The sequence below is a fragment of the Cetorhinus maximus genome, chromosome 12 (assembly GCF_964194155.1).
Source record: "Cetorhinus maximus chromosome 12, sCetMax3.hap1.1, whole genome shotgun sequence".
Classification (NCBI taxonomy): domain Eukaryota; kingdom Metazoa; phylum Chordata; class Chondrichthyes; order Lamniformes; family Cetorhinidae; genus Cetorhinus; species Cetorhinus maximus.
The window spans coordinates 72,376,449-72,403,538 of NC_135890.1; the positions used below are offsets into that span (position 1 = coordinate 72,376,449).

Here is a 27,090-nt window from a genome sequence, read left to right on the forward strand (position 1 = left end):
TCAACTCGGCTTAATTAAGCCAGCTTTACCCATGTAGACATTGGTGGTTGCACCTGAAAAGCAAAACAAACCTCCAACACTGGATTACCCAGGTGAATTAGCTTTTTTTTTTAATTCTAGACCAGTGGTTCCACAAATCAAAAAAGACACATAGAAAAAGGATCCATAACAAATATATTGTCAGCACAAATTGTGGAAAATAGCACTGAGTGAACAAAAGCAAAATACTCTGTATACTGGAAATCTGTAATTAACATGAGCGATGCCTGTTTCAACCACAAATATGATGTACTTTCTCTCTATGTCTTCCATATCTGCAAACTCCCCTTTTGCAATGTTTCTAGTTTTCTAGTTTTCATAGGAATGCAGGAGGGCTATGGCACAGAAACATGCCATTTGGCCCCACCAGTACATTTTGGTGTTTATGCTCCATTTGAACTTCCTTTCATCTTTCCTCATCAATGACTACCCAAACAAAAGTAATAGTCTTTCACCTTCCATTCCATTGAAATCCTTTACAGTTTTAAAAACCTCTAGTAAGTTCCACATAATTCTTTTCTTGCTCAGTCCAATAATACCTCTATAAATACTGGCAAATAGATATTGCATAATCTTTGTCCAATTGACATACAAGTCAACAATGTAGTTTTATCACAATTTCACCTTTAGAAAAACAAAAAGTAGTCAGAGCTTCAAAACTTCTTAAAATATACTACAATCTCTCATTGCTCTTTTGTCTCCCTTATTCAGTGCATAGGAGATAAAGAATCTTATTCTTTTATCATACAAAAGCTAAATGAAAACTGTATCCAAAAGATACATTTTGCTACTCAAAAGGCAAGAATTGTCACAAATACAAGTTACCTACCAAAGCAATTATCTCCAAATTACTAATATCAAATTCATATATCCTCTAACATATGACTTAACTATGTAGGGGAAGGTATAACAAAGCTGTGACTGCGTGATATCATCTCCCTTCAGATCATATATCACTGACAAAAAGTACCAACCTGTGTGGTCTTCCTCAATTTTGAGATAAAATTGGTCACAATTATACACAGAGCATTTTGAATAATTCAGTAGCGGTGTGGGGGTAGGCAAACAGAGCGAGAAACACAACACACAAATTTACATTTAAGAATTATATATTTTTGGTCAGATAATAGTGGGATGACGCATAACTCTAGTAACACTAATCAGTTTTAAAGGAGTTCAAATATGAGCTCAACACTGGAAACATTTCAGTTTCCTGAATACAACTTGCTGTAGTTGCCCTAAATTAGCATGTCAAATTTTAAAAATATACATGTCACTAACAACATTCATTCCTTTGCTTAATACACCTTTTTTTCACACTGCTGAATTAAGACTTCTACCTGCAGGGATTTGTGAGAACATCTCCATAACCATGTGCACATTTTTACGACAGACATCCTCAGGATCATTAAGCAGCTCAGACAGTGGCATAATTACATCATGTTCCAGAAATGCAAACCTGTGGCAGAAAAGAAAACAGGGAGTAAATAAGAAGAAAAATATTGTGCAACAAACTTGATCTGACTATAAGTCTGTGACCTGCTTATCACTAAAAATACAAAGGGCATTTTTTGGCAATGAAATTATATTTCACAGAGACACAATAAAATTTGTATTTGTAATACTTCATAAAACACTACATAAATAGTCCACTTATATGCATCATTAACTTGCCAGAAAAAAATGTACCTACATTCACTGGAATTATTTTTTTTTTTACATACTAGCATTGTGTTCACTTCATCCTTTACATTACTAAAATTTCTCTTTAACTTTCAGAATAGCTTTCACATATTAAACAGAATGGGTACAGCTCAGTTCTATTTTGTCCAGCTTAGTAAGTCCACTTCTTTAGCATAAGTGATTCGTATCATCTGCTTCTGTATCTGAAAGGCAAATATGGCAGCATGTCCCAATGCCATTTCTTGATATAGTCTAACAGCAAAATTTCAGAATGAAGAATATTGCAGAAGACATTTAAAGCTTGAATGCACTCCCTCAATTCTATCCAAAATGGAGCAGGATAGCAGCAGAGAAAAAGGGAAAATTCCACCAGTGAGGCCACACTGTCCCAACCTAGATTTCTCTCCCAACATCCCCTCTGGGACTTTAACTAGTCACTCCTTCCCTGCCTTTTGGGGAATGGCAGCGGATGAGAATCCCCCCCAAATTTCCCTGGCATCTGCCCCACTTATCACAATTTCCCGGGACCATAAGAAATGGGAGCAGGGATAGGTCATTCAGCCCATCGAGCCAGCTCCACCATCCAATAAGATCATGGCTCATCCAGTCATGGCCTTAACTCCACTTTCCAGCCTGATCCCATAACCCTTGACTCCCTTGTAGATCAAAAATCTGTCTAATTTAACCTTGAATATATTCAATGACCCAACCTCCCCTGCTCTTTTGACTAGTGTCATGTAGGTGGTGGGAAGGTTTTGGGGTATCAGGAGGTGTGCCACTTGCCTCAGAAAAGCCAGTTATGACCTGCGCTCATAGACATTGTATTTATGTAACTGGGCAGGTAGATTTCTGGTCAATTCGGATATTCTGATCCCAAAAATATTAAGGTGGGGGTTGCGACAACGGTAATGACATTGAATGTTTTGAGGAGGAGGCTAAACTCTCTCATTCGAGATGGCCATTGTCTGCTTTTATGTGACAAAAATATTAGTTACCATATCAGCCAAAGCCTGGATGTTATCCACGTTACCTGCTGCATGCATCACAAACTTCTGCCTTATCTAGGAAGTTGCAAATTGAACTGAACATAAGAACATAAGACATAGCAGTGGACCTTTCAGCCCCTCGAGACTGCTCCACCATTCAATAAGACCACGGCTGATCTTCTTGTGTTTGGAATTCCATATTCCCATCTACACCCGAAAACCTTTGATTCCCTTGCCTAACAAGAATCCATCTACCTCTGCCTTAAAAATATCCAATGACCCCACCTCCACCGCCTTCTGAGGCAAAGTTCCAGAGTCACACAACCCGCTGAAAGAAAAAAATTCTCCTCATTTCTGTCCTAAAAGGGTGACCCCCAATTTTAAAACAGTGCCCCCAATTCTGGACTCACCCACAAGAGGAAACATCCTTCCCACGTCCACCTTGTCAAGGCCGTTCAGGACCTGCTTACTTCAATGAAATCACCCCTCACTCTTCTAAGCTCCAGTGGAAACAAGCCCAGTCTATCCAACCTTTCCTCATAAGACAACCCACTTAGACTAGGTATTAATCTAGTAAACTTCCTCTGAACCGCCTCCAATGCATTTACATCTTTCCTTAAATGAGGAGTCCAAAACTGCACACAGTATTTGAGGTGCGGCCTCACCAATGCCCTGTATAGCTGAAGCATAACATCCTTGCTGTTATGTTCACTCCCTCTCATAATAAAGGATAGCATTCCATTAGCCTTCTTAATTACTTGCTGTACCTGCATACTAACTTTTTGTGACTCGTACTAGAACACCTAGATCCCTCTGCACCTCAGAATTACGCAGCATTCTCCATTTAGGTAATATTCTGCTTTTTTGTTCTTCCTACCAAAGTGAACAACTTCGCATTGGACTCCATTTGCCAGATCTTTGCCCACTCACTCAACCTATCTATATCCATCTGAAACTTCCTCATGTCCTCTTCACAACATACTTTCCTACCTATCTTTGTGTCATCTGCAAATTTAGCTACCATGCCTTCACTCCCCTAATCTAAGATATTGATGTAAACCATAAAAGGTTGAGGCCCCAGCACAGATCCCTGATGGGACTCCACTCATCACATCTTGCCAATCAGAAAAAGACCCATTTATGCATTCTCTCTGCTTTCTGCTAACCAGCCAATCTTCTATCCATGCTAACATGTTATCCCCTACACCATGCGCCTTTATTTTCCATAATAATCTTTGATGTGGTACCTTATCAAATGCCTTTTGGAAATCCAAGTACAATACATCTACAGGCTCCCCTTTATCCTGTGTATGTTACTCCTTCAAAAAACTCCAATAAATTGGTTAAACATGATTTTCCTTTCACAAAACCATGCAGACTCTTCTCAATTGCTTTGAGCTCTTCTAAGTCCCCAGTTATAACCTCCTTAATGATCGATTCTTACAACTTCCTCACAACAGATGTCAAGCTAATTAGCTTATAGTTTCCTGCCTCCCTCCCTTCTTGAGTAGAGGGGCTATATTTGTTACTTTCCAGTCTGATGGAACCTTTCCAGAATCTAGCAAATTTTGGAAAATTAACCCCAGCGCATCGACTGCCTCATTAGCCACCTCTTTTAAGACCCTAGGATGTAGTCCATCAGGACCCGAAGTCTTGCCAACCCGCAGTTCCATCAAATTGCTCAGTACCATTTCCTTAGTAATTTTAATTTCACCAAGTTCCTCTCTCCCTTTCACTTCCTGATTTGTAGTTATTACTGGGGTGCTTTTTGTATCCTCTATAGAGAACACAGAAGCAAAATATTTGTTCATTTCTTCTGCCATTTCCTTATTATCTACAATTAACTCCCACTGTCACTCTCTAGAGGACCAACACTCACTTTACTTACTCTTTTCCTTTTTAAATACCTGTAGAAACTCTTGCTATCCGTTTTTACATTTCTAGCTAGCTTCCTCTCATACTCTAATTTCTTTCTCCTGATTAACCTTTTAGTCATTCACTGCCATTCTTTATATTCTGACCAATGATCTGTCCTGCCACTTACCTTTGCGGAGTTGTATGCTTTTTCCTTAAGTTTGATGCTTTCCTTAACTTCTTTAGTTAACCACAGTTGGTAGGTCCTCCCCTTAGAATTTTTCTTTGTGATAGGGAGGTACTTATTCTGAATACTCTGAAGTATCCCCTTAAATGTCTGCTGCTGCCTCTCTATTGATCTATCCTCTGGCCTAATTTCCCAGTTCACTTCAGCTAGCCCAGCTTTCATGCCCACATAGTTGTCCTTATTTAAGTTTAAGGTACTAGTCTTAGACGCACTTTTCTCCCTTTAAAACTGGATGCAAAGTTCAATCATATTGTGGTCACTGCTACTAAGGGGTGTCTTTACTCTGAGGTCATTACATCATGCAATCATCAGTGAACATCCATACATCTGGCCTTATGATGGAGAGAAGGAAATTGATGAAGCAGCTGAAGATGGTTGGGCCTAGGACACTGCCCTGAGAAACTCCTGTTGCAATGTCAATGGGCTGAGATGATTGGCCTCCAACGACCACAACCATATTCCTTTAAGCTATGTATGAGCCCAACCAGTGGAGAGTTTTCCCTTTGACACCCACTGACTCCAATACCATAGGGCTCCTAGCTGTCACAAATGCTACTTTGATGTCATGAGCAGTCACTCTTCACACACCTCTGAAATTGTGCTCACGGTGAGTTCTAGAGCTGGAGAAAGTTACAGAGTTTGAATATTTTAAAATTACGGCACTGGGGAAAGGGAGCCAGGGGTGATAGGTTAGGGGGGTTTGTTGCTGTGATATGGGATACAAAATTTTTTTTTGACTGATTTGCCTGATTTTGCATTGACCAGTTAAAATCTTGCTGGAGTGTGTTTATCTATTTTCAGTCACTGATTTACAGTATCTTGTTATTATTATTTAGCGAATACAAATCCCCAAAGCCAAGCAAGAGCCCCTTTCTTTGCTGAGTTTAAGGCAATTGGCCTGCCACTTAGTCTGCGGAGGGTCACTCCGCAGTAACGTGCAGCATTGCTTGTGTCTTTCTACAAGTATATAAGGAGTTTGTGCTGAAGCCCCAGCAGTGGAGGTTAGCTGCATAGGGGCCCTAGCCTGTCCTGAATCTGTTTAGCAAGGGCAGCTCTCACTGTGGTGGTTCAAAACCTGCCATTTGAACTTGGGGTTTGCCAAAGCGAAGTTGTTGGTGACTTCTTGTGTTTCCCATTCCTTGATCCAAAGGATGTCTGCTGGTAGACCTTGCTCAGGAAGGGTATGGGGTGCCGAGATGGAAGGCAGGCAGTAGGTGGGTTGAACAGGTCATTACGGACGATAAGTGAGGTACAGCGTGGATGGTTTCAACCAGCTTGCAGGTTTTCATCAGTTGGCGGACATGTGGCGGAGTGATGTATGTGAGGTCAGGAAGCCAGGGGAGGGGTGTTGAGCAGAGTGTTCCAGTCATGATGCACATTGTTGCATTCAATTGAGTGTCAACAAGATGTGTGTATGATGAACTTTGCCAGAGAGGTGCACACTGCTTTGCTGCAAAGTACAATAGGGCAAGTGCTGCAGTCCAGAGTGTTGTGGCAGTAGCACCCCATGTAGATCAAGCAAGTTTGGTTAGTAGGTTGTTTCTGGTTTTGACCTTTGCTGCTGTTTTGTTCAGATGTTCCTGGAAGGACAGAGTCCTATCTAGAGTCACTCCCAAGCATGTTGGGTTAATATCATGCTTTAGTCTCTGGCCATCCATGTAGATATGCAATTTTTTTTGGCAGTGGCATTGTGGAGGTGGAATACACTGGATATGGTTTTAGAGGGATTCAACTTAAGATGCCATGTGCTGCAGTAGTCTGTCAACTTTGTAACCTCTTCATTAAAGATCTGGTCCAGAGTGCAGAAGGATGGAGCTTGGGTGGCACAACAGATGTCATCAGCATAGATGAACTTGTGGGATGTGGTTGTTGGCAGGCCATTTGTATATATGTTGAACAGGATTGAGACTAGCACTAAGCCTGGCGGTAATCCACTGGCCTATCTTCTCCATGCAGTTCTCCCTTGCCCAAGGTGGACTCTGAGTCATCTCTTGCGAAGGAGTGTTTCAACAACTGTTCTGACCCAGACTGGAAGTACTCTGGAGAGCTTCAGGAGCAGGCCAGTGTGTCACATATTACTTATTAAAATGCTACATCACTAATGAGACCCATGTAGTCTTTGTTTTTTTTTACCAAATAGGCAACTCCATTTGCTTAAAACTATCCCTTTAAATCAACAACAATCATAAAATGAAAGACCTTTCTTTGTACAGATGGGGACACAGCAACTGCACATGGCGATAGTGACTTATTGAATATAACGTTGACAGAAATCTATGTTGCATAATAAGTTGAGGAGGATTTGAGATCCATTACATGAACGATAACAAACTACTTGCCCTAATTGTGCAGTTTACCCAAAATTGTAATGTTAGGTATTATGAACAGTAGACTTGAATACAGAGGAGAGAAAGTGAGACAATGACAGCACCACTCCAGCACCCAAATCACAAGGCACATTCATGAATGTTTAAATGTTAAGAAAGTGTACAGAATAGCACGGTAGCAGGTAAATTGGAAATGTGTGCACAGGTATATAAAAAATTCATTTGCACAACAGGGAAGTAAAGCAGCAGTGTCAAACGGAATAGATAAATCGACGGAGAACATTTTTTCCCCAAAAGCATTATGAACCAGGAAAAAGATACTTGGAAAGAAAATGGCAGCCATGCAGAACTAAAACTGTTCTGAATAGATTCACATTTTATTGGTAAGCTTTATGAGAAATAACAGCAGTTAAAGAGAAATTAATACCAAATAAAATTCAAAAGCTAATATTAGGGAAAAAAGCAGAAGGAAAAAGTCAAATCAGAAATAAACTTAAGAGAATGCAAACCCTATGTGGCAGTGTCATCAAGCTATTAATGTATATTATTGGAAATTATTTTTCTTTTAAAATAGAGGTTTAGTCTGTAGGTGTGTCTTAATTGGATTAAAGCCAGCTAGTCTGGGTGCTTTAACGTATACTAGTTTTGAGATGTAAGCGAGGTAGAATGCATTTGCATTTTGTTGAATAGAGCATTCAAGGTGAGTGAAATCTGGCACCTAGCTAGCAGAGACCAAGCAATGTTTATATTACTAATAAAATTGGTACTATGAAAGGGTTTTATTGATAGAAGAGGTAAAGTTCAAAGGGGTTGGTGACACAATGAGAATTTACATTCAATGAGATGTGCTGGCTATAACAGATAGCAGTTTTGTGTATGCAAGGCAGAGGCAATATAAGATCAAAGCCGAAAGCCTACCACTGTGTCTACAAAGGAACCAAAGTGAAAGGAACCTCATTTTGAATTTGTACGGTGAAAATGCTTTGCTGGGTGTCTGCTTAAAGTCTATGGGTTGCTGTTGCCTTAATGGAGATTAGTTTGGGAATTTGTTAAAAATTATGATCGTAGTAATTTGTAGCCGTGTGTATATATTTAACTTGTGTAAATTAATAAATGTCTCATGTATTTTGATATAAAACCTCTCGAGAACTGGTGGTCTGATTCCTGAATTTAGAGCTGCATCTCAAACATAGCACTTAAAATGATAGGTTATGACGGTTGAGTAAATTTTCCTTCTGGGGTTTTAAATGACTCAGCTTTAACAACTGCTGTGTCATAACAGGCAGATCATTTTTAAAAAGATTGTTCTTAAGTTGTGGCCAACACTGGTTCTGTTCCATTTATTTCTCATCTAGTTACCCTGAAAAAGATGGTGTAGTTGACTTTACAACCAAGTGGTTTGCTTTGACAGCAATACTTCAGACCCTTTCCAGAGGGCATTAGTACAACCGATAACAATCTGGTTAACAGAGTACCACATATATTAAATGAAGTTTCACAACTAATCATGGTAGGATTTGAACTCATAACCTGGTGTATGACCTGGGAGGGGAACTTTCAGGTGGTAGTGTTCCTATGCAGCTGCTGCCCTTGTCCTTCTAGCTGGTAGGGGTCACAGATTTGGGGTGTACTGTTGAAGCAGCATTGGCAAGTTGCTGCAATGCATCTTGTAGATGATATATAGTGCTACCACTGTACATCGGTAATAGAGAGACTGTATGTTCAAGGTGGTGGATGAGGTGCTGATTAGTCTGCTTTATCCTGGATGGTGCCAAGATTCTTGAGGATTGTTGAATCTACACTCATCCAGGCAAGCGGACAGTATTCCATCACACTCCTGACTTGTGCCTTGTACATGGAGGACAGGCTTTTGGGATTCAGGAGGCGAGTTACTCACTGCAGAATTCCCAATCTCTAGCTTGCTCTTATAGCCACAGTATTCATATGGCGGTCCAGTTACGTTTCTGGAGTAAAAATACATCAATTAGAAGGAGAGCCAATTCCAGTGGGGTAGGAACAGATCTGTCCCAGGTAAACTAGAACCAAAAATGGGTGGGCAAAACTGTACAGAATAATGGACTGTCTTGAAAGAGGAGCAATTCGGGTCCAGTCAAAGTACATTTCCATAAAGAGGAAAGACAGCGCAACCAAAGCCAGAACTCCCTGGATGACAAAAGAAATAAAGGGCAAGATGAAGCAGAAAAAGGATGCAAATGACAGATATGAGGTTGATAATACAAGTGAGAACCAGGCAAACTATAGAAAGCTCAGAGGAGAAGCGAAAAAGGAAATAAGAGAGGCGAAGAGAAAGTATGAGAAAAGACTGAGAACTAACATAAAAGGGAATCCAAAAGTCCTCTATAGGCATATAAATAGTAAAAAGAGGGGTGGGGCTGATTAGGGATCAAAAGGTTGATCTACACGTGGAGACATAGGTCATACCTGAGGTTACTAAATGAATACTTTGCATCTGTCTTTACCAAGGAAGAAGATGATGCCAAAGTCACAGTGAAAAGAACGATAGTTGAGAAGTTGGATGAGCTAATATTTGATAACGGAAGCAGCGTTAGAAAGGCTGGCTCTACTTCCAAGTTGATAAGACACCAAGACCGGAAGGGTATGCTGAGGGAAGGGTGAAAATTACAGAGGTACTGGATATAATCTACAAAACTTCCTTCAATACAGGGGTGATGCGAGAGGACTGAAGAACAGTAAATGTTACATTTTTATTTTAAAAAAGAGGTAAGGATAAACCCAGCAACTACAGGCCTATCAATTTAACCTCAGTGGTGGAAAGGCTTTTAGAAATGATACACAATTGACAGCTACTTGGACAAGAGTGGATTAAGGAAGGTCATCAAGAAATTGTGAAAGGCAAATTGTGTTCAACTAATTTGACTGAGTTTTTTGACGAGGCAACAGAGGACTGATGAGGATAACAAAGTTAATGTGGTGTACAGAGACTTCCAAAAGGCTTTTGATAAAGTTACACAATATGTTTGCCAGCAAAGTTGAAACCATGGAATAAAAAGGACCGTGGCAGCATGGATAGGAGGTTGACTGAGTGAGAAGAAACAGCGTAGTGATGATCGTTCATCATACATACAGGAGGAAGTTATATAGTGGGTTTCCCAAGGGATCAGTACTAGGACCACTGCTACTCTTAATAAATAGTAATGATCGAGATTTGCAGGGCATAATTGCAAAATTTGTATCTGATACAAAACTTGGAAGTATTGTGAACTGTGAGGAGGATAGTGATAGACTTCAAGAGAACTTAGACTGGCTGGCTGAATGGTTGGACATGTAGCAGATGAAATTTAATGCAGAAAAGTATGAAGTGGCACATTTTAGTAGGAAGAACAAGGAAAGGCAATGTAAAATAAAGTGTACAATTCTAAAGGGGCTGCAGGGAGAGGGAAACCTGGAGTACATGTTCACAAATTGTAGAATGTGGCAGGGCAGGATGAAAAAGATGAATCTTCATAAAACACTGGTTCAACCTCAACCTCAAATGGAGCAGTGCGTCCAATTCTGGGCACTACACTTTAGGAAGAATGTGAAGGTTTCAGAGAGGTGCAGAGATTTACAAAAATGGGGCAAGAAATAAAGTTATATGAATAGAAGCTGGGGTTGTAGTCCTTAGAGAAAGTCGAGAGTAAACATGATGGAAGCACTCAAAATCACGAGGAGTCTGGACAGAGTAAATATGGAGAAACTGTTCCCATTGGTGGTATGGTCAAGAAGCAGAGAAACACAGATTTGGGGTGAATGGCAAAGAACCCAATGGTGACATGGGCAATATGTAGGAATGCACTGCGCAAGAGTGTGGTGGAGACAGATTCAATCATGGCTTTCAAAAGGGATTTGAATGAACAGCTGATGAAAAAACAGTGCAGGGTGATGGGGAAAAGATACAGGGTGGAATGAAACTAGCTGCTTTGCTCTTGCATAGAGCCAGCACAGATGCAGCAGGACAAATAGCCCCCTTCTGTGCTATAACCATTCTATGATTCTATAATTAGTTCAGGCCTCTGGATTGATTACTCATCCAGTAATATAACCACTACCAAACTTAGCTATCCAATTTAAAGCCCCAAATATCTCTTCACCACACCATGGAAAGTTTTAGGTTTGCTCCTATGATGCGCTAAGTTCCTCATTTCAGCTTCAAGGTAGCACCAAATATTCCAGCAAGAAAATTAAAATCATCCAGAGCAACACTCCTACCTCATGATAGTTTTAGAATGCTAAAAGCAAAATACTGCAGATGCTGGAAATCTGAAGTACAAACAGAAAACGCTGGAAAAACTCAGCAGGTCTGACAGCATCCGTTGCCAAACAATTGATAAACAAAATGTGTAACAGAGGATGTAAAGGCAGCTCCTTGTATCATCATAATTCAGCACCAACAAAATCACTGATTATGAAATTAATGTTGAGATCAGTGGCCGGGATTTTCCGTGCCTACTGGCGTCGGGCGTGTTCAGAAGCGGGCGCGGACAATATGGCATGATCGCAACGGCATGAAACCAGTTCGCAATCATCCACTCAGCCCACCAATGGGGGGAACCTCCAATATTATGTGCAACATTGTTAGGCCTGCCAGCCCGATTCATTCCCTTTCCCTACCCCATAACTCGCTTGGGGGCAGGAAAGCACGCCGGTGTAGAATATGTCTTGATAACTGTGATATGCAGAAGTCAGGACTTACCCGCCAGGGCTTTGCTCACATCACAGACATCCAGGGAACAGAAGATGCTGGAGCCCGACACCAACGGCACACTGGGGGAACGTCCATGGCATGCTGGGTGGATTCTCATGGACATGGCTCTGCTGCGAAGCAGCGCACAGGAGTTGGATGGTCACCATTGCTGCTCACAACAGGTGATGGTCGAGTGGGTGGGAGAGGAAGGGCTAGGATCGGCTGGGAGAGGAAGAGGTATCGGTGGGGGTAAGGTTGAGAGGGCGAGAATGAAGGTATCAGGATGGGATGAGGTTCGAAGGGGGGGAATGAAGGCGTCAGGGGGTGGCTGGGGGGGAGGGAGAATGGTGGGGAGGAGGGGGTAACAGGGGAGACCACCACAACTGGGGAGAAAGGTGTAAGGGGAGTGAAAGGTGCAAGGGAAAGAGTACGGAGATGGTGTGGGGGGGGGGGTGGGAGGAGAGATGGGGTTTGGCGGGGGAAGGGGTTCTGGGGGTTGGAAAGGTGTGCGGTGGAAGGGTGAAGGTGGAAAGGGGTGAGATGGGGGGGAAGGGGGGAAAGGGGTGCGGAGGTGGGGGGGGAAAGGGGTGCGGAGGTGGGGGGGGGAAAGGGGTGCGGAGGTGGGGGGGGGGAAAAGGGGTGCGGAGGTGGGGGGGGGGGAAAGGGGTGCGGAGGTGGGGGGGGGGAAGGGGTGCGGAGGTGGGGGGGGGGAAAGGGGTGCGGAGGTGGGGGGGGGGGGGAAGGGGTGCGGAGGTGGGGGGGGGGAAAGGGGTGCGGAGGTGGGGGGGGGGGAAGGGGTGCGGAGGTGGGGGGGGGGAAAGGGGTGCGGAGGTGGGGGGGAAAGGGGTGCGGAGGTGGGGGGGGAAAGGGGTGCGGAGGTGGGGGGGAAAGGGGTCCGGAGGTGGGGGGGAATGGGGTGCGGAGATGGGGGGGAAAGGGGTGCGGAGGTGGGGGGGGGAAAAGGGGTGCGGAGGTGGGGGGGGGGGGAGGGGTGCGGAGGTGGGGGGGGGAAAGGGGTGCAGAGGTGGGGGGGGAAAGGTGTGCGGAGGTGGGGGGGGGGAAAGGGGTGCGGAGGTGGGGGGGGGGGGGAAAGGGGTGCGGAGGTGGGGGGGGGGAAAGGGGTGCGGAGGTGGGGGGGGGGAAAGGGGTGCGGAGGTGGGGGGGGAGGAAAGGGGTGCGGAGGTGGGGGGGGAAAGGGGGGCGGATGTGGGGGGGAGAGGGGTGCGGAGGTGGGGGGGGGAAGGGGTGCGGAGGTGGGGGGGTGGAAAAGGGGTGCGGAGGGGGGATACAAGGTGCAGAGCGGGGATTCGGGGTGCGGAGGCGGCTAAGGGGTGCAGAGGTGGCTAAGGGGTGCCTTAGGGGGTGACGTGCAGGTGAACATGCATGGGGTGGGGGGGGCGGGTCAAGTAGATCCATGTCTGCCTCCTGGGGAGCAAGCTGAGGGTAGACATGGTATGGAGGAAGGGTGATAATTACCAAGGGCAGAGTGAGGCGGTAGGGTAGAAGGGTGAAGGTTCGATGGTAGCGATAGAAGGGATGGTAAGGATGGTTGGTGGGGACCCAGAGGCAAAAACGGATACTGCGGGTGGGAAGCAGGAGGTCGAGGTGGATGGGGGTGGGATTTTCAGGAATAAAGGGAATGTGCATCCCTGAAGGATAGGATTGCGGTTAGTAGATAACTGAAGTGGTGCCGGGGTGTTGAGGGGTGGGGGGGTGTCAACTGTGATAGGGGAGAGGAAATTGGTGACCGGGCAAGGGTAAAAGATGGGGCTGCGCACTATGCAGTGAAACCAGACAATGTTTGCTAAATCGAAAGTGAAACAAGAGTCTTGGTGGATGAGGTCATGTGCTGCATGGAAATGTGATCAATGTGTGGGCAGAGATACAGGTCAGCTCAGATGGACAACTGAAAGCGAACCCCAGCAGGCAGCATTCAAAATGCTCAGGACTTTGAGATGATTGTGAAACGTGAAGGATCCGCTTGCACAAGGCTACAAAAGGCCCTGCCACACACACACTTTTCTTTCCAGGATCAGTTGTGGGCCAGCTGCTCCCCCCGCAGTGACGGGTCTTCCAGGCTGCTTATTTCCACCTCATCACTGGAGGAGTCATCTTGGCTGCAGGTGAAGGTATGGGTGGAGCTGAGGAGCTGGCTGGCTGAGGGTGTTGGTCCCTTGGCAGAGCTCCCTGTGAACCACAGTAGAGATAAGTAGTGCATGCAGCAGAGTCAAAAGCATGAGAAAGAGCACTCACAGTTGCATTGAGGGAAGGATGATGTGGTGCAGGTTCCTCAGGTGGGTGTTCGCTGCCGACCTCATCGTCGCTGCAGGCAGGGTCTACATCCTCACCAGTCAGCACAATGGCATGCTCCTCAAAGTGAGTGAGGGGCCTAATGTGGGCCACCCCACCTCCACCCCCACCTCTCCCTGCTGATGTGAGCAGGCTTCTCCTGCATGAAAACAGATGGAGAGAGTGTGAGCAGGACACATGGCACTGCGGGGAATGTTTATGTGGTGAGTGGCACCACGGACAGGAATGAGGATGTGAGCTCAAGGGGATATGAGCCTGATGGAGATATGAAGCTGTGTGTGAGATTTAGTGGTGTTGCCCCTTGAGGTGTGAGATCCCTGTGGATGTGCGATGGGTTTGAGAGTGTGAGAGTTGAAAGTGATGAGAAGAGTGAGTTACCCTGGCGGAACGAATGAAGCCATTCATCCTGTCGAAGTATATTCACTGTATACTGACGATCTAAAGCTGTTAATGTCAGTTATCGTGCAATTTAACCCATCAGTTTTCAGTAGTCTCACACACTGGGCAGAATCGTCCCAGGTTTGCACTAAGTGCAGTAGCGATAGCGGGCTTTTATACCATATCATCCCAATCCCGCCACATAATTTATGCTTTGCTGGAAAATACGTCATTCCGACGGCGGATGGGCTCTCAATCGCTGGCCCGGCATCACCTTGCCACTTCATCATGCCAGGCGTCATATTTAAAGTCCAGCCGTGCGCACACATCTCTACAGCACTGGACGGCTGTCCTCTTTTGCAGGACATTAATGCTGACCACCGTTGCCACCACCTTCCAAGCCTGGTTGGTAATGCCATTGCCCATCCTGCAGCCAGAGTGGGGATAGAGGGCATCGTGGCAGGTCTCCACGACACCCAAAGGCGTTCCAGTGACACGTCGCTAAACCTGGGGGCTGCAGTCTTCTTACCTTTCATGCACGTCTTTCCTGCAGTAGTCAGGGCCTGGAAGCAATCATAACTAAATTGAAGCAGTTCATTTTGACCTTTGAGTTTCATCTCCATCTCCAAGCTGCACAGCGAGCATGGTGCGCAGCTGAATGACACAATCAGCTGGAGTTAAAGGCACAGTTTTGAGCAGCATTTTGCCTTCACTTTCTATGTGCCTCATCACCTCCCCAATCATCCATCCACCATTAGCAATCACCCTAATCCTCATGGAACATGATGCATCTGTTTCATAGCCACCCTCACCAAGTGCACCACATCCATCGGATGAATAACTCACTTACGGTGCCTCCTACAGGTGAAGAGAGCCAAAATGCAAGGGAGAGGTTGAGGACTGGAGATGGTCCACCACAAATAGTTCAGCTAATAAATGCAGAGGAAAATGCCCTGGAGATAAATGTCATATCTGCATCCTTCTCAATTGGAGAAACAGGAAATGCAGAATTGCAAATATTCCTGAAACACATATGCTGACATTATATTCTTAGTCACTGAATTTATGGAGGAGATTCCACAAATATCCCATCATCAATGATGGGGGAGCCCAGCACATTAGTGCAAAAGTCAAGGCTGAAGCATTTGCATCCATCTTCAGCCAGAAGAGCTGAGTGTATGGTCTATCTGAGCCTCATTCCAAGGTGAGGTCCCCAACATCACAACTGCCAGTCTTCAGCCAATTTGATTCACTCCACATGATCACATTATATCAAGAAATGGCTAAAGGCACCGGACACAGCAAAGGCTATGGTCCTTGGCAACAACCCGGCTGTGTTACTGAAGACTTATGCTCCAGTATCAGCCATACCCCAGTCAAGCTTCTTCCAATACAGCTACAACACTGGCATTTCAGTTATTTAAAAAATCTTTTCCTGTCGTTTTGTGTGCACTTCAGTCCCACGCTCCTGATCGACGGGCACCCGGTGCAGAGGGGGGCTGGGAGGGAGGGGAACCTCCTCGTGAACGTGCTCCTGGGCCTGGCCGAGTTGGCCATTAACAGGTCCATGCAGCGGGCAATTGAGGGGGTTGTCCGACCCGACTGTCCGCCCCTCTTCTGAGGCTATGTTCGCGGCCGGGTGTCCCTGGAGAGGGAGCACACCGTGTCTGCTGGCACTGTCGAGGCCTTCCATGCTCAGTGGGCACCACGTGGACTGGAGTGTTTTATTGAGCCTGTTAAATCACATTTTGGTTTAATGTTTGCACGTTTCCTTTAAATTTTGCCTTTGTTTTTGCAGTTTCCCTTTAAGGGGCTGCCTTTTTCTTTGTCCCTAATTTTGTTAATTTAGTTTATTTGGTTGACTCAAAAGAGTTACAACACTGGCATCCAACTGACCATAAGGAAAATTGCCCAGCTATGTCCTGTGCACAAAAGCAGAGCAAATCCAATCTGGCCGCTCATCACATCATCAGTTTGCTCTCAATCACCAGCAAAGTGATGGAAGGTATCATCAACAGTGTTACCAAGCGGCACCACACAGCAATAACCTGCTCACTGATCCTCAGTTTGGGCTCTGTCAGGGACACTCAACTCCAAACCTCATTAAGCCTCAGTCCAAAGATGGACAAAAGAGGCAAATTCCAAAGGTGAAGGGAGAGCAACTGCCCTTGAAATCAAGGCAGCATTTCACGGAATGTGACATCAAAAGAACCTTGTAAAATTGAAGTCAATGGGAATCAAGGAGAAAACTCTCCATTGGTTGGAGTCATACCTAGCACAATGGAAGATGGTTGTGGTTGTTGTAAGCCAATCATCTCAGCCCAGGACCTCGCTGCAGGAGTTCCTCATGGTGGGGTCCTAGACGCAACCACTTATAGCTGTTTCACCAATAACCTTTCCTCCCTAAACTCAGAAGTGAGAATGTTCAGTGTTCAGCGCCATTTTCGACTCTTCAGATACCGAATCAGTCCATGTGCGTATGGACAACATTCAGGCTTGGGCTGATAAGTGGCAAGAACATCTGCGCTACACAAGTGCCAGGCAATGACCCTTCTAACAAGAGAGAATCTCCCCATGACATTCAATGACATTTCCATTGCTGAATCCCCCACCATCAACGTCCTGGGGATTACTGTTGACGAGAAACATAACAGCCACATAAATATTGTAGCTCCAAGAGCAGGTAAGAGGCTAAGAATTCTGCAGCGAGATTTCACCTCCTGACTCCCCAAAACCTGTCCACCATCTACAAGGCACAAGTGTTTTTTTATTCATTCACAGGATGTGAGCTTCACTAGCTGGGCCAGCATTAATTGTCCATCCCTAGTTGCCCTTGAGAAGGTGGTGGTGAGCTGCCTACTTGAACCGCTGCAGCCCATATGGTGTAGGTGCACCCACAGTGCTATTAGGAAGGGAGTTCCAGGATTTTGACCCAGCCACAGTGAAGGAACGGCGATATATTTCCAGGTCAGGATGGTGAGTGACTTGGAGGGGAACTTCCAAGTGGTGGTGTTCCCATCTATCTGCTGCCCTTGTCCTTCTAGATGGTAGTGGTCGTGGGTTTGAAAGGTTGTCTAAGGAGCCTTGGCGAATTCCTGCAGTGCATCCTGTAGATGGTACACACTGTTACTACTGTGCATTGGTGGTGGAGGGAGTGAATGTTTGTGGATGTGGTGTCAATCAATCGGGCTGCTTTGTCCTGGATGGTGTCAAGTTTCTTGGGTGTTTTGGGAGCTGCACTCATCCAGGCAAGTGGAAAGTATTCCATCACACTCCTGACTTGTGCCTTGTAGATGGTGCACAGGCTTTGGGGAGTCAGGAGGTGAGTTACTCGTCGCAGGATTCCTAGCTTCTGACCTGCTCTTGTAGCCACAGTATTTATGTGGCTAGTTTCAGTTTCTGGTCAATGGTAACCGCCAGGATGTTGATAGCGGGGGATTCAGTGATGGATTGAATGTCATGGGGTGATGGTTAGATTCTCTCCGGTTGGAGATGGTCATTGCAGTCAAGTGTGCGATGAATGCTCCCTACTTGCCTGGATGAGTGCAGCTCTAACAACACTCTAGAAGCTTGTCACCATCCAGGAAAAAGCTCCCTTGATTGGCAACCCATCAGCTACATTAAACATTCACTCCTTCCACTACCAGTGGCAGCAGTGTGTACCATATACATGATGCACTGCAGCAACTTGCCAAGGCTCCTTCAACAGCACCTTCCAAAGCCACACTACCACCTTGAACCCAAGGGTAGAAAATTCTCCTCCAAGCCACACACCATCCTGATTTGGAACTATATCATCATTCCTTCACAGTCGTTGGGTCCAAACCTGAAACTACTTTCTTAACAGTACTGTGGGTGTGCCTACACCACATGGACTGCAACAGTTCAAAGAAATCAGCTCACCAACACTTTCTCAAGGGCAACTAGGGATGGGTAACAGATGCTGGCCTTGCCAAGTGCCGTTCACATCCCATTTACAAAATAGAAAACCAGCTGCCATAGTGGAATTTGAACCCAAATAGCCTGGGCCTCAGCATTACTAGTCTCGTGAAATTACTATACCACTGGGTTTGTCCTGCCATTGGGACAGGGAATACAGACTCTTCCTAGGTAAGGTGTAATTCGTTGAGGACAACAATGTCAGGCTGTTGCTATCCCAATTTTGGCACAAGTCCTTAGATGTTAGTGAGGAACACTTTGCAGAGTTGACTGGGCAGGGTGTGCCATTGTTATCTCCAGTGCCTAGATCGATGCCAGGTGGTCCATCCGGTTTTAATCATCTTCCACTTTTCTGTAGCAGTTTGACACAACTGAGTGGCTTGCGAGGCCACTTCAGTGTCAGTTAAGAATCAACCACAGTGCTGTGGGTCTGGAGTTGCATGTACGCCAGACCAGGTAAGGATCTTAGTGAACCAGACGGGTTTTTACTACAAGTCACTAGCTCCATGGTCATCATTGCTGATGTTTTTAATTAATTGAATTTAAATTCCCCCTGTTGTCCTGGTGGAATTTGAACTCTGTCTCCAGAGAATTAGTCCAGGCCTCTGGATTACTAGTCTAGTAACATTACCACTGCACTACCTTTCTCCACCACCTCCAGTGACCTTGAGATTTCCCAGTTGGCCTCCAACAATATATTGCTAGACTTGATTATCCCAGTGCACTCCTTACTAATCTCCCACATTCTACCCTCTGTAAACTTGAGGGCATCCAAAAACTATGCTGCCCAAGTCCTAACTCACACTAATCCCATTCGTCTGCCACCCTGGTGCCCTTTAAACTACACTGGCTCCCAGCAGGTGATTTTAAAATTCTCATTCTTGTTTTCAAACTCCTCCAAGGTCTGGTCCCTCCCTATCTCTGTAATCTCCTCCACCTCTATAACCCTCCTAGATATCTGTGCTTCTCTAATTTTGACCTCTTGAGCATCCCCAATTTTAATTCCTCCACCACTGGTGAATGTGCCTGCAACTAACTTGGCCCTAAATTCTGGGATTTCCTCCCCAAGCCTCTCTCCCTCTCTTTCCTTCTGTAAGACACTCCTTAAAACCTACCTCTTTGACTGAGTCATGGTCATCTTTCATATCTCCTTATGTGGTTCGATGTCATATGTTATTTTATAATGCCTCTGTAAAGCAGCTTGGCATTTTTATGTGCAAGTTGTTGTTGTTGACGACGTTACATATAGTGCATTCCTTGTGCAAAATACTTGGCAATTTTTGACAAATTCCCAGGCTGAAAGCACTGTGGAAGTGCTCCATAATCTACCATCTTCATTAACATTGTGGTTAACTCAGTAGTAAACCTAGATAGCATAGCACATTAATGCAACACATTGCATCAGCAAACCAACCTTTATTTTGCTTAATCTGGTCACCATCAGAAAGCATTACAAATAATCATTCATAGCTAGCAAGCATAAATGTCTGTAATCTGCATTATGCTTCATTCACAATAATTAATTGCTATTAGTGTAATATATAAACTGTGGTATTCTGCACAGCATCTTGAAATTCCAATAAAAAGGGTCCCACCCAAACCATCTACAGTTCTTTTCCAGATGATGGCTGACTACTGAGTATTTCCAGCATTATAATTTCTAAATAGTCGTTTGGTAGTAAAGGACGTGAGTATTGCTGAAAAAAGAGACATGTCAAAGCTTTTCATCTTACACTCATCAGGACACTTCGCAAGAATACCAACATGGGGAAAACAACAATTTACACTGTACATCCACTTGCCAATCAATCAGCATTCTTTTCTCATACAGTATAAATTGTTGCTTTCCCCTTATATTTGTATTCTTGCGAGGTGCCCTGATGAATGCAAGATGGAAAGCTTTGACACGTCTCAGCAATTTTAATTTCTTTATCTCAGATTTCCTGCATTTGCTGTTTTTCTTTATTAACTCTGGTATTCTATACATGCTGAGTCTTTTTCAACAAAGTGTCTTCAAAAGAGACTTTTAAGAGGTCCTCTTACCTCCCAATAGTATGTGTAACCAAAATGTAGAAAATTTCTGTGGTCTTGTGACGGACAGTAGCATCTTCATCCTTCAAAAGGAATATCAAGTTCTCCAAACAACCTAAAGGAAAGAAAAAATATCCAACATTAACCTCCCAGTTAAATTCTTACATTGTAATCTATAAAATTGAATTACAGCTTATTTGTGGACTCTTATTAACTTGTATAAAGGCTGTGCCTTCATATAAGCTGCTTCCAAGCTTGTTACCTTCCCTGGAAAACCTTACATTGACCATGAATATAGTACACAAGTTGCTTTAATAAAATGCAGCCTAAATGTTACTATGGCATAATTTAAAAACATGAAAGAAAATGAAATTGTTATAATTATTGCAGCTCCAAAAAGCAGGAAAAATTAAGATAATAAGGCCTTTGACGCTATGTAAACTAATCACAGTAGAATTAAGTGAATTTCACACAATTGCTATTTATAAACTAAGGGATTTATAAACATGAAACCCAAAAATTCCTGTATGTCCACCACTTCATTGCAAATGAGGCTAAGCAGACTTTGCAAACACCAAGAACTTCCAATGTTGATCCCACATTGAATCTCAGGGTAGGTCAATTTGAATAATACTGGGCCAGAATACATGGCACTAAATGGAGAATTAAGTTGTGTTGGTTGCTTCCAAATCGAATGTTCAATAAATGACAGCCCTTTCCATTCAGACAATAAAGGAAAATAGTAAATATTGCCTAATGGTTATGAGTACCAGTTTTGAGCCAGGCCGTCGGTAAAATTGCAATGCTCTCTCCACCTTCTGGAAGGGAGAGGGAATGGAGAAGAACAGTGGTACATCGTTCAACAGTGCATTTAGAAATCTAACAAATTTCAAAGGTGTGGACAGAAATCTTGGTCGGTTTCCACATTGCGCACTGACAGGAGTCATAGCAAGAAATTTGAAGGAAGTGTTAGCTTTCGCGGGAAGCGACAGTGATTTCCAAATGCTTGAGGCAGATTGGAAGTCAGCTTATTATATACTTAAAGCATTTTCTTCACAGAGCACAGCCTGTTGAGGCACAGCTGCTGGCTCATAACATGGAAGGAGTAGGATCGATATACTTTCTTAATGAATCATAGCAAGAAGATCAGAGCCTCCTCCTGTGATACCATTCATATTTGGCTTTGCTTAATTCCATCTTTTTCCCCTCAACTTCCTCTTCTTCAATTAAAATAGTGCACAGAGTAAGACATCCCCAGGAGTAATTCCATCCAGAAGAATCATTCAAAAATCAATCAATCACTCTCCCTGTGTTCCCAATGATATCCACTAGGAGCACAAAACAGTTTGCAGATTAGATCTGGTAATAAAGCTGAAGTCAAGTGAAATAATCAAAGTTCACTTGGTTTCAGATCTGTTTTAAGCAAGTTTGTCTAACACTGTATGCATATTTGGTTGAAATGGCGGGATTTGGGACAGGGTAGCCACTTCTGAGAAACACAGACAGAATGCCCCAGAAAAATGTCAATGTACCATTTCAAGTCAGTTACACCATTTATTTTTGGGAGATCAGCTGGTCTCCTGAATTTCAAGGCCAGATAGTATAAATCAGATGTTAATGTCCAACCTGACTACAAATCAAATTGGAGTGAGATGATACCTCCTTCATGTGCTTCACGCCAATGCTGCAGTTATTGTGGAAATTCACCCTTTGTGACATTACTACAAAATACCATAAGCTGCTTTATGATCTGTTGCATGATTTTTCTGGTGGCACAAATACCGACATTACATTACATTTCTTCTACACATCATCAGCACCAAATTGAGTACATAAAGACATTTTGAGCCTGTGTTAAATAATCTAAATTCAAGTGTGGCCTTAAATGTACATCAAAAATCAATCCCCATGTTGTTTACTGAGCTGGAGTTGATCCTGAGAACATTGGCTATTTTTCAAATTGTTTATCATCCTCTAGATTCAGATCCTCTAAATACCACTCATTTATCTTATATCTGTAAGCAAGAAACAAACAGGGAGCAAAACGTTGTAAAACAGGTTTCCACAAATACAATTTTCTATTGGCTACAAGAATTTCATGTTACAAGAATTATTAAAAGCTTTTCCCAAACCTTTTCAAGTCAGAAGTATTAACTATTAATGCACATATGTGGTGGACTTAATTTACTGAATACATGTTGGTGGTTGGTAGCCTCACTAATTACCAATGCATCCAATAGTAAAATCACACGCTCACGTCCATTGAAAATCCTCACAAACTATATTCAGAAAATTACACCCAAAGTGAATATAGTAGCTGGGAATTACTTTCACATTGAATGAAAAAATATGTAATATGAATTGAAACGACAGCTCCATGTCAAGCATCCATAAACATAGAGAAGTCCTCCAAATTTATATATTCTATGAAGCTAAATGTCATAGTCTGTAGTGTAATGAGATTATCATCAATACTTTCTAGTGACCTTTATTGACCAAGAATAACCACAGCCATTTAAAATATGATAATTTTAAGCAAATTCATTGCTGAATAATGATCACATAATTATTCTAGTTGTGTCAATTCCTAGCAATGTCATTTATTGTAACTAATCATGTGACTGACAGGATTGTGCTCCATTTAATTGGCAGGGCTGTGGGCCAATGCCATTGAAGGCAAGCCTTATAAGGGCAGGAAATTAGCAGGTGCTGTTTATACAATAAAATTTCATTGGTCCCTGGTAACAACATAATCATAAAAAATGACATCACAATGACAAATTTACATCACAGGCCAGGTCCAAGTGGGTTACAAAACAAAGAAAAAAAATCCCTTCAAAATACACCGTGTTTGCTAGGCCATAAGACGCACAACGATTATAAAAAGAAATAATAAGGAAAAAATATTTCAGTATATATCAATATTTAATATGTATAGTTACCATTATGGAACAACAATGCAGCAGGAAGTCTTACTAATCATAGAAGCCCAAAAAGTCCTCATCACAGCAGTCATCATCATCATCACTCATTATCACTGGTGTTGTGTGAACTGTTGTTTTCTTCAAATAGTACGTCATCTTCACTGCCATCTACTGCATTGCTGATACCACATTTCTTGAATTACTTTGCCTTGTGCTTCAGTCATCACCACGAATTTCTCACCCACTTGCACAGCTGCAAAATAGTGGGCAGTTTCATTCGCCCTGTCAATGTTAAGTCATGATTTGGTGCTTCCATTTATTCAGCCCATTCCTCAAACATGCTTTAAATTATTTGCTGACTGAAAAGTCCAGGGATTGCAATTGGCATGTAAGACTGCCTGAAATCACAGCTAGCTGCATCTTCAATTCCTCAACCTTCCTTTTTGTGGCATGTGTCCAGCCCTGATCACACGCCACTAGGGATTTTTTTTTTTTATAAAGAAAGCCACCTAGATGCTTTGACAATGCTTTCTCCGGCCACATAAACATGAACAAAAATTCCACGCGAAATTTCAATTTTAGTGCTGTTTTTCTCTACGAATAAGCAACAGCAGCAGACGTTTGCTGTCAGAACATGTCAAAGCAACATTGCAGTAGATCTTCTCATGACCAGATATTTTTATTGGTATTGTTTTAGCACTTTTCAAGTCCACAGTCTTCTTCAATGAAACATCAGATGTTAGGGAATTTTGACCATATCACTTATCTACCCAAGTTCAGAAGATATTTTCTTCCTTGTGTTAATCATGAACCTGTGAAATTCAATTATCTTTGCCTCATACTCGACCTGCATTTTCTGTGTTATCCTGGTTCTAGTACTCATGCTTAGCCTGCGTCTTTTCATAAACCTTTAGCATCAAGATATTACCCTGCCAAGATCAGTACGCCACTTACTCTCTCTTCTTGCTTCTAATACAATCATTTTGGTAGATTCAGAAATTCCATTTTTCCTGTGATCTAATTATCTAACTTTTCACCTCTTCTTCCAGCTGTGGCTATTTTGCAGCATGTCAATGAAAAGTGTGCTTGCTCTTTTCTAGTTTCATTTTTTCTTCCTCTTGCTTCTTCCATTCTTGTGTCATTTTTCTCAGTTGCAGGAGGACCAAATTGTCTTTCATTCAGTGTGAATCCAACCACATATAGAAACCTTTTCTATTTTGTACCCTTTGGGTTCATACCTGATTTTACAGAAAACCTACAACAAACTATCGACACCATAATCACAGTGTGTAACTCCAAAACACATGCTAATGATCTTTGTCATGAGGTAACCCTTGGACCATAAAACTCACGGCAAACTTAGGAGACATTTTTCCAGAAAAATAGTACATCTTATGTCCAGCTAATACAGTATTTGCAGTGACACAGAACATAAATCAGGAAGCGTGAGTGACAGGTGTTCTACATTTCTCCTATTAATTGTAAAATTAACAAATTATGTAGTAAAGTCAGATGAGCAATGGAATAAGGATAAAATTATACACAGTACAATACATATAACACAGTAAATATAACTTTTTGGCCATTGAGCAGCACCACAGGAGATCAATTTTAAGCATTGAAAACCAGAGAAATAGAAGAGACACATAAAATATCAGCAATATAAATAGGGTGAACCACAGGAGACAAATGGCTGGGAAATCAGTCACATTTGGCTGAGGAAAACAGATAATAGCACTTCAATATTAGAGCTTTGAAAAATGAGAGGGCTTAGTGTGTATGTTATATCAGCTTTCGTAAGTTTGAAATAGAAAATGAAGGATGCTGAAGCAAACATTGAGTCGATTTTTCTGCCTTGGTGTACCAGAGATGAAAGAGCAGAGTGCACTTGAACTGAGACCATGACCTCAGCACCTGAACTTAAGGTCTAATTTAAATATTGCAGGATCAAGTACCAGCACACCACTGAACACAGGCCAACCGGAAAGAAAAAGTATAATTGTGTCTTATCTGTGGTTTCTAATTGCAAATTACACTTTTAAGCTTTTATCCAAAATAACATTGGCAGTATTTCCGCACCCCCCTCCCACTGCATTCATTATATTTCTCTTTTATATTGAAAGGATTTGTGCTTAGTATTTTGTCATTCAAAATTATAGAAGTGAAGAGATGCAACAGAGATTAATTGATGATACTTTAATGGACATGCTACTTGGCAATTTTTCATTACACATCTAATTAGTGACTGGCAATGTTCCCTCTATTTATTCTTCATTTTGTGCAGCTTGTAGTGTGCATTTTAAATGCCAAAAGCCAAAGATAAAGTCCCAGCTTGGAAAGTAATAGCACCAGGTTTTAACAGGGATATTGTGCTCCTGATCTGCAGCCAAGAGGATACCAAAAGGCCTCAATTTGCATTTAATTTACATTGCTGGGGGCACTCGTCAGGTCTGAACATTGCTCAAATAGGATAAAGCAAGCCCAAGGTGGGGTTTGAAAACTGGAAACGGATCATCTTTGGGGCACAAAGGGATTATTGGAAGGGCAGGCGTGCTGAGCAATGTGCAGGAGAATAACAAGTTACAAAATTCCAGCTCAGCTGGAGTTTGTGATGCATTGAAGCAGGCCAAACAATGTTGGAAAATCCAGTCCTGGAGGTAATGAGAGGATATTTAGCTGGTGATGTGCAATGGTCCAGAGGTGACAAACTGGGTGTTGAGTAAAAAGTTCAGCTGAGGTTCCAAAGCATACATTGGGTTCAGCCTAAGTGGTTAACAAAGAATAAAAACAGAAAGTGCTGGAAAAATTATGCAATTCTGGCAGCATCTGTGGAGAGAAAAACAGAATTAACGTTTCAAGTCCTTCGTTTCAAGTGACTTCTTCGGTAACCAGGAATATTGGTGGAACTGGGCTGGGGGCATGTAGGGGCTCATTGAAAGTGACAAGGCATCATAGTAAGTTTTGGCGTTGAAGAAAAATTGCCTCCACCCAGGGCTTAGTGTTGGGTAGTCAGGGAAGCGTGGCAAAGGGCACTGAGAGCTAGCCTCAATGTTTCTGTCTTGCGAATTTCATGTCCCCACTGCCAATCTTTCTTTGGCAAAAAAATGTACGTCCAGGATAACTAAGTTATTTGCAGTTAATCATAAAGGGACCGACGTGGGAAAATATAATTCGCACCCCTCACGTGTATTGAGTACCGAAATGAGGGGAGGGGAGCGGACATGGAGCCAGTTTGGACTCCAACTCCCCGATCGGCGACTTTCTCAGAACTTCACATCTTCCTTGTTCTTGAGTGTGCTGCGTTAAGTAGAGGCTGGAAGGGGTCTTCACTTACCGACCTCCACTGCCGTGTAAGCTAGCTCGGGGTCGTGCAGCAGGTCACACAGAGCCATGAGCGCCCGCTGCCGGGTCAGGAGCTCGGGATCCGCCAGCTCCCGGTTCAGTTTGGGCAAAGCCCGATCCCCGAAGGCAATGGGCGCTTTGGTCGGGTCGATGTGAGGAGGAAGTTTGGCAGAAATTCTCGTGTGAGCCATGTTCTCGCTGCTATTTTAACAAAAAGGAAACGAGAAGGGCGCAAAATTAACCCGAGCCCGCGCTCCGGCGTCTCACCACTGAACGCTTGAAGGCTCTGCTCGCGGCTTCACTCCGTTACTATAGCAACGCCAGA

The 27,090-nt window shown here is 43.3% G+C and overlaps 1 protein-coding gene across 1 annotated transcript; it reads right to left on the minus strand.

Moving 5' to 3' along the window:
- Positions 1-27,090, minus strand: rsph14 (radial spoke head 14 homolog). Its single transcript, XM_078554649.1, has 4 exons — positions 26,758-27,090; positions 20,512-20,614; positions 1,380-1,498; positions 1-53 (listed from the first exon to the last, which is right to left on the minus strand). The coding sequence occupies exons 1-4, from the start codon at positions 26,954-26,956 to the stop codon at positions 1-3; spliced, it is 474 nt and encodes a 157-aa protein (XP_078410775.1). The 5' UTR covers positions 26,957-27,090.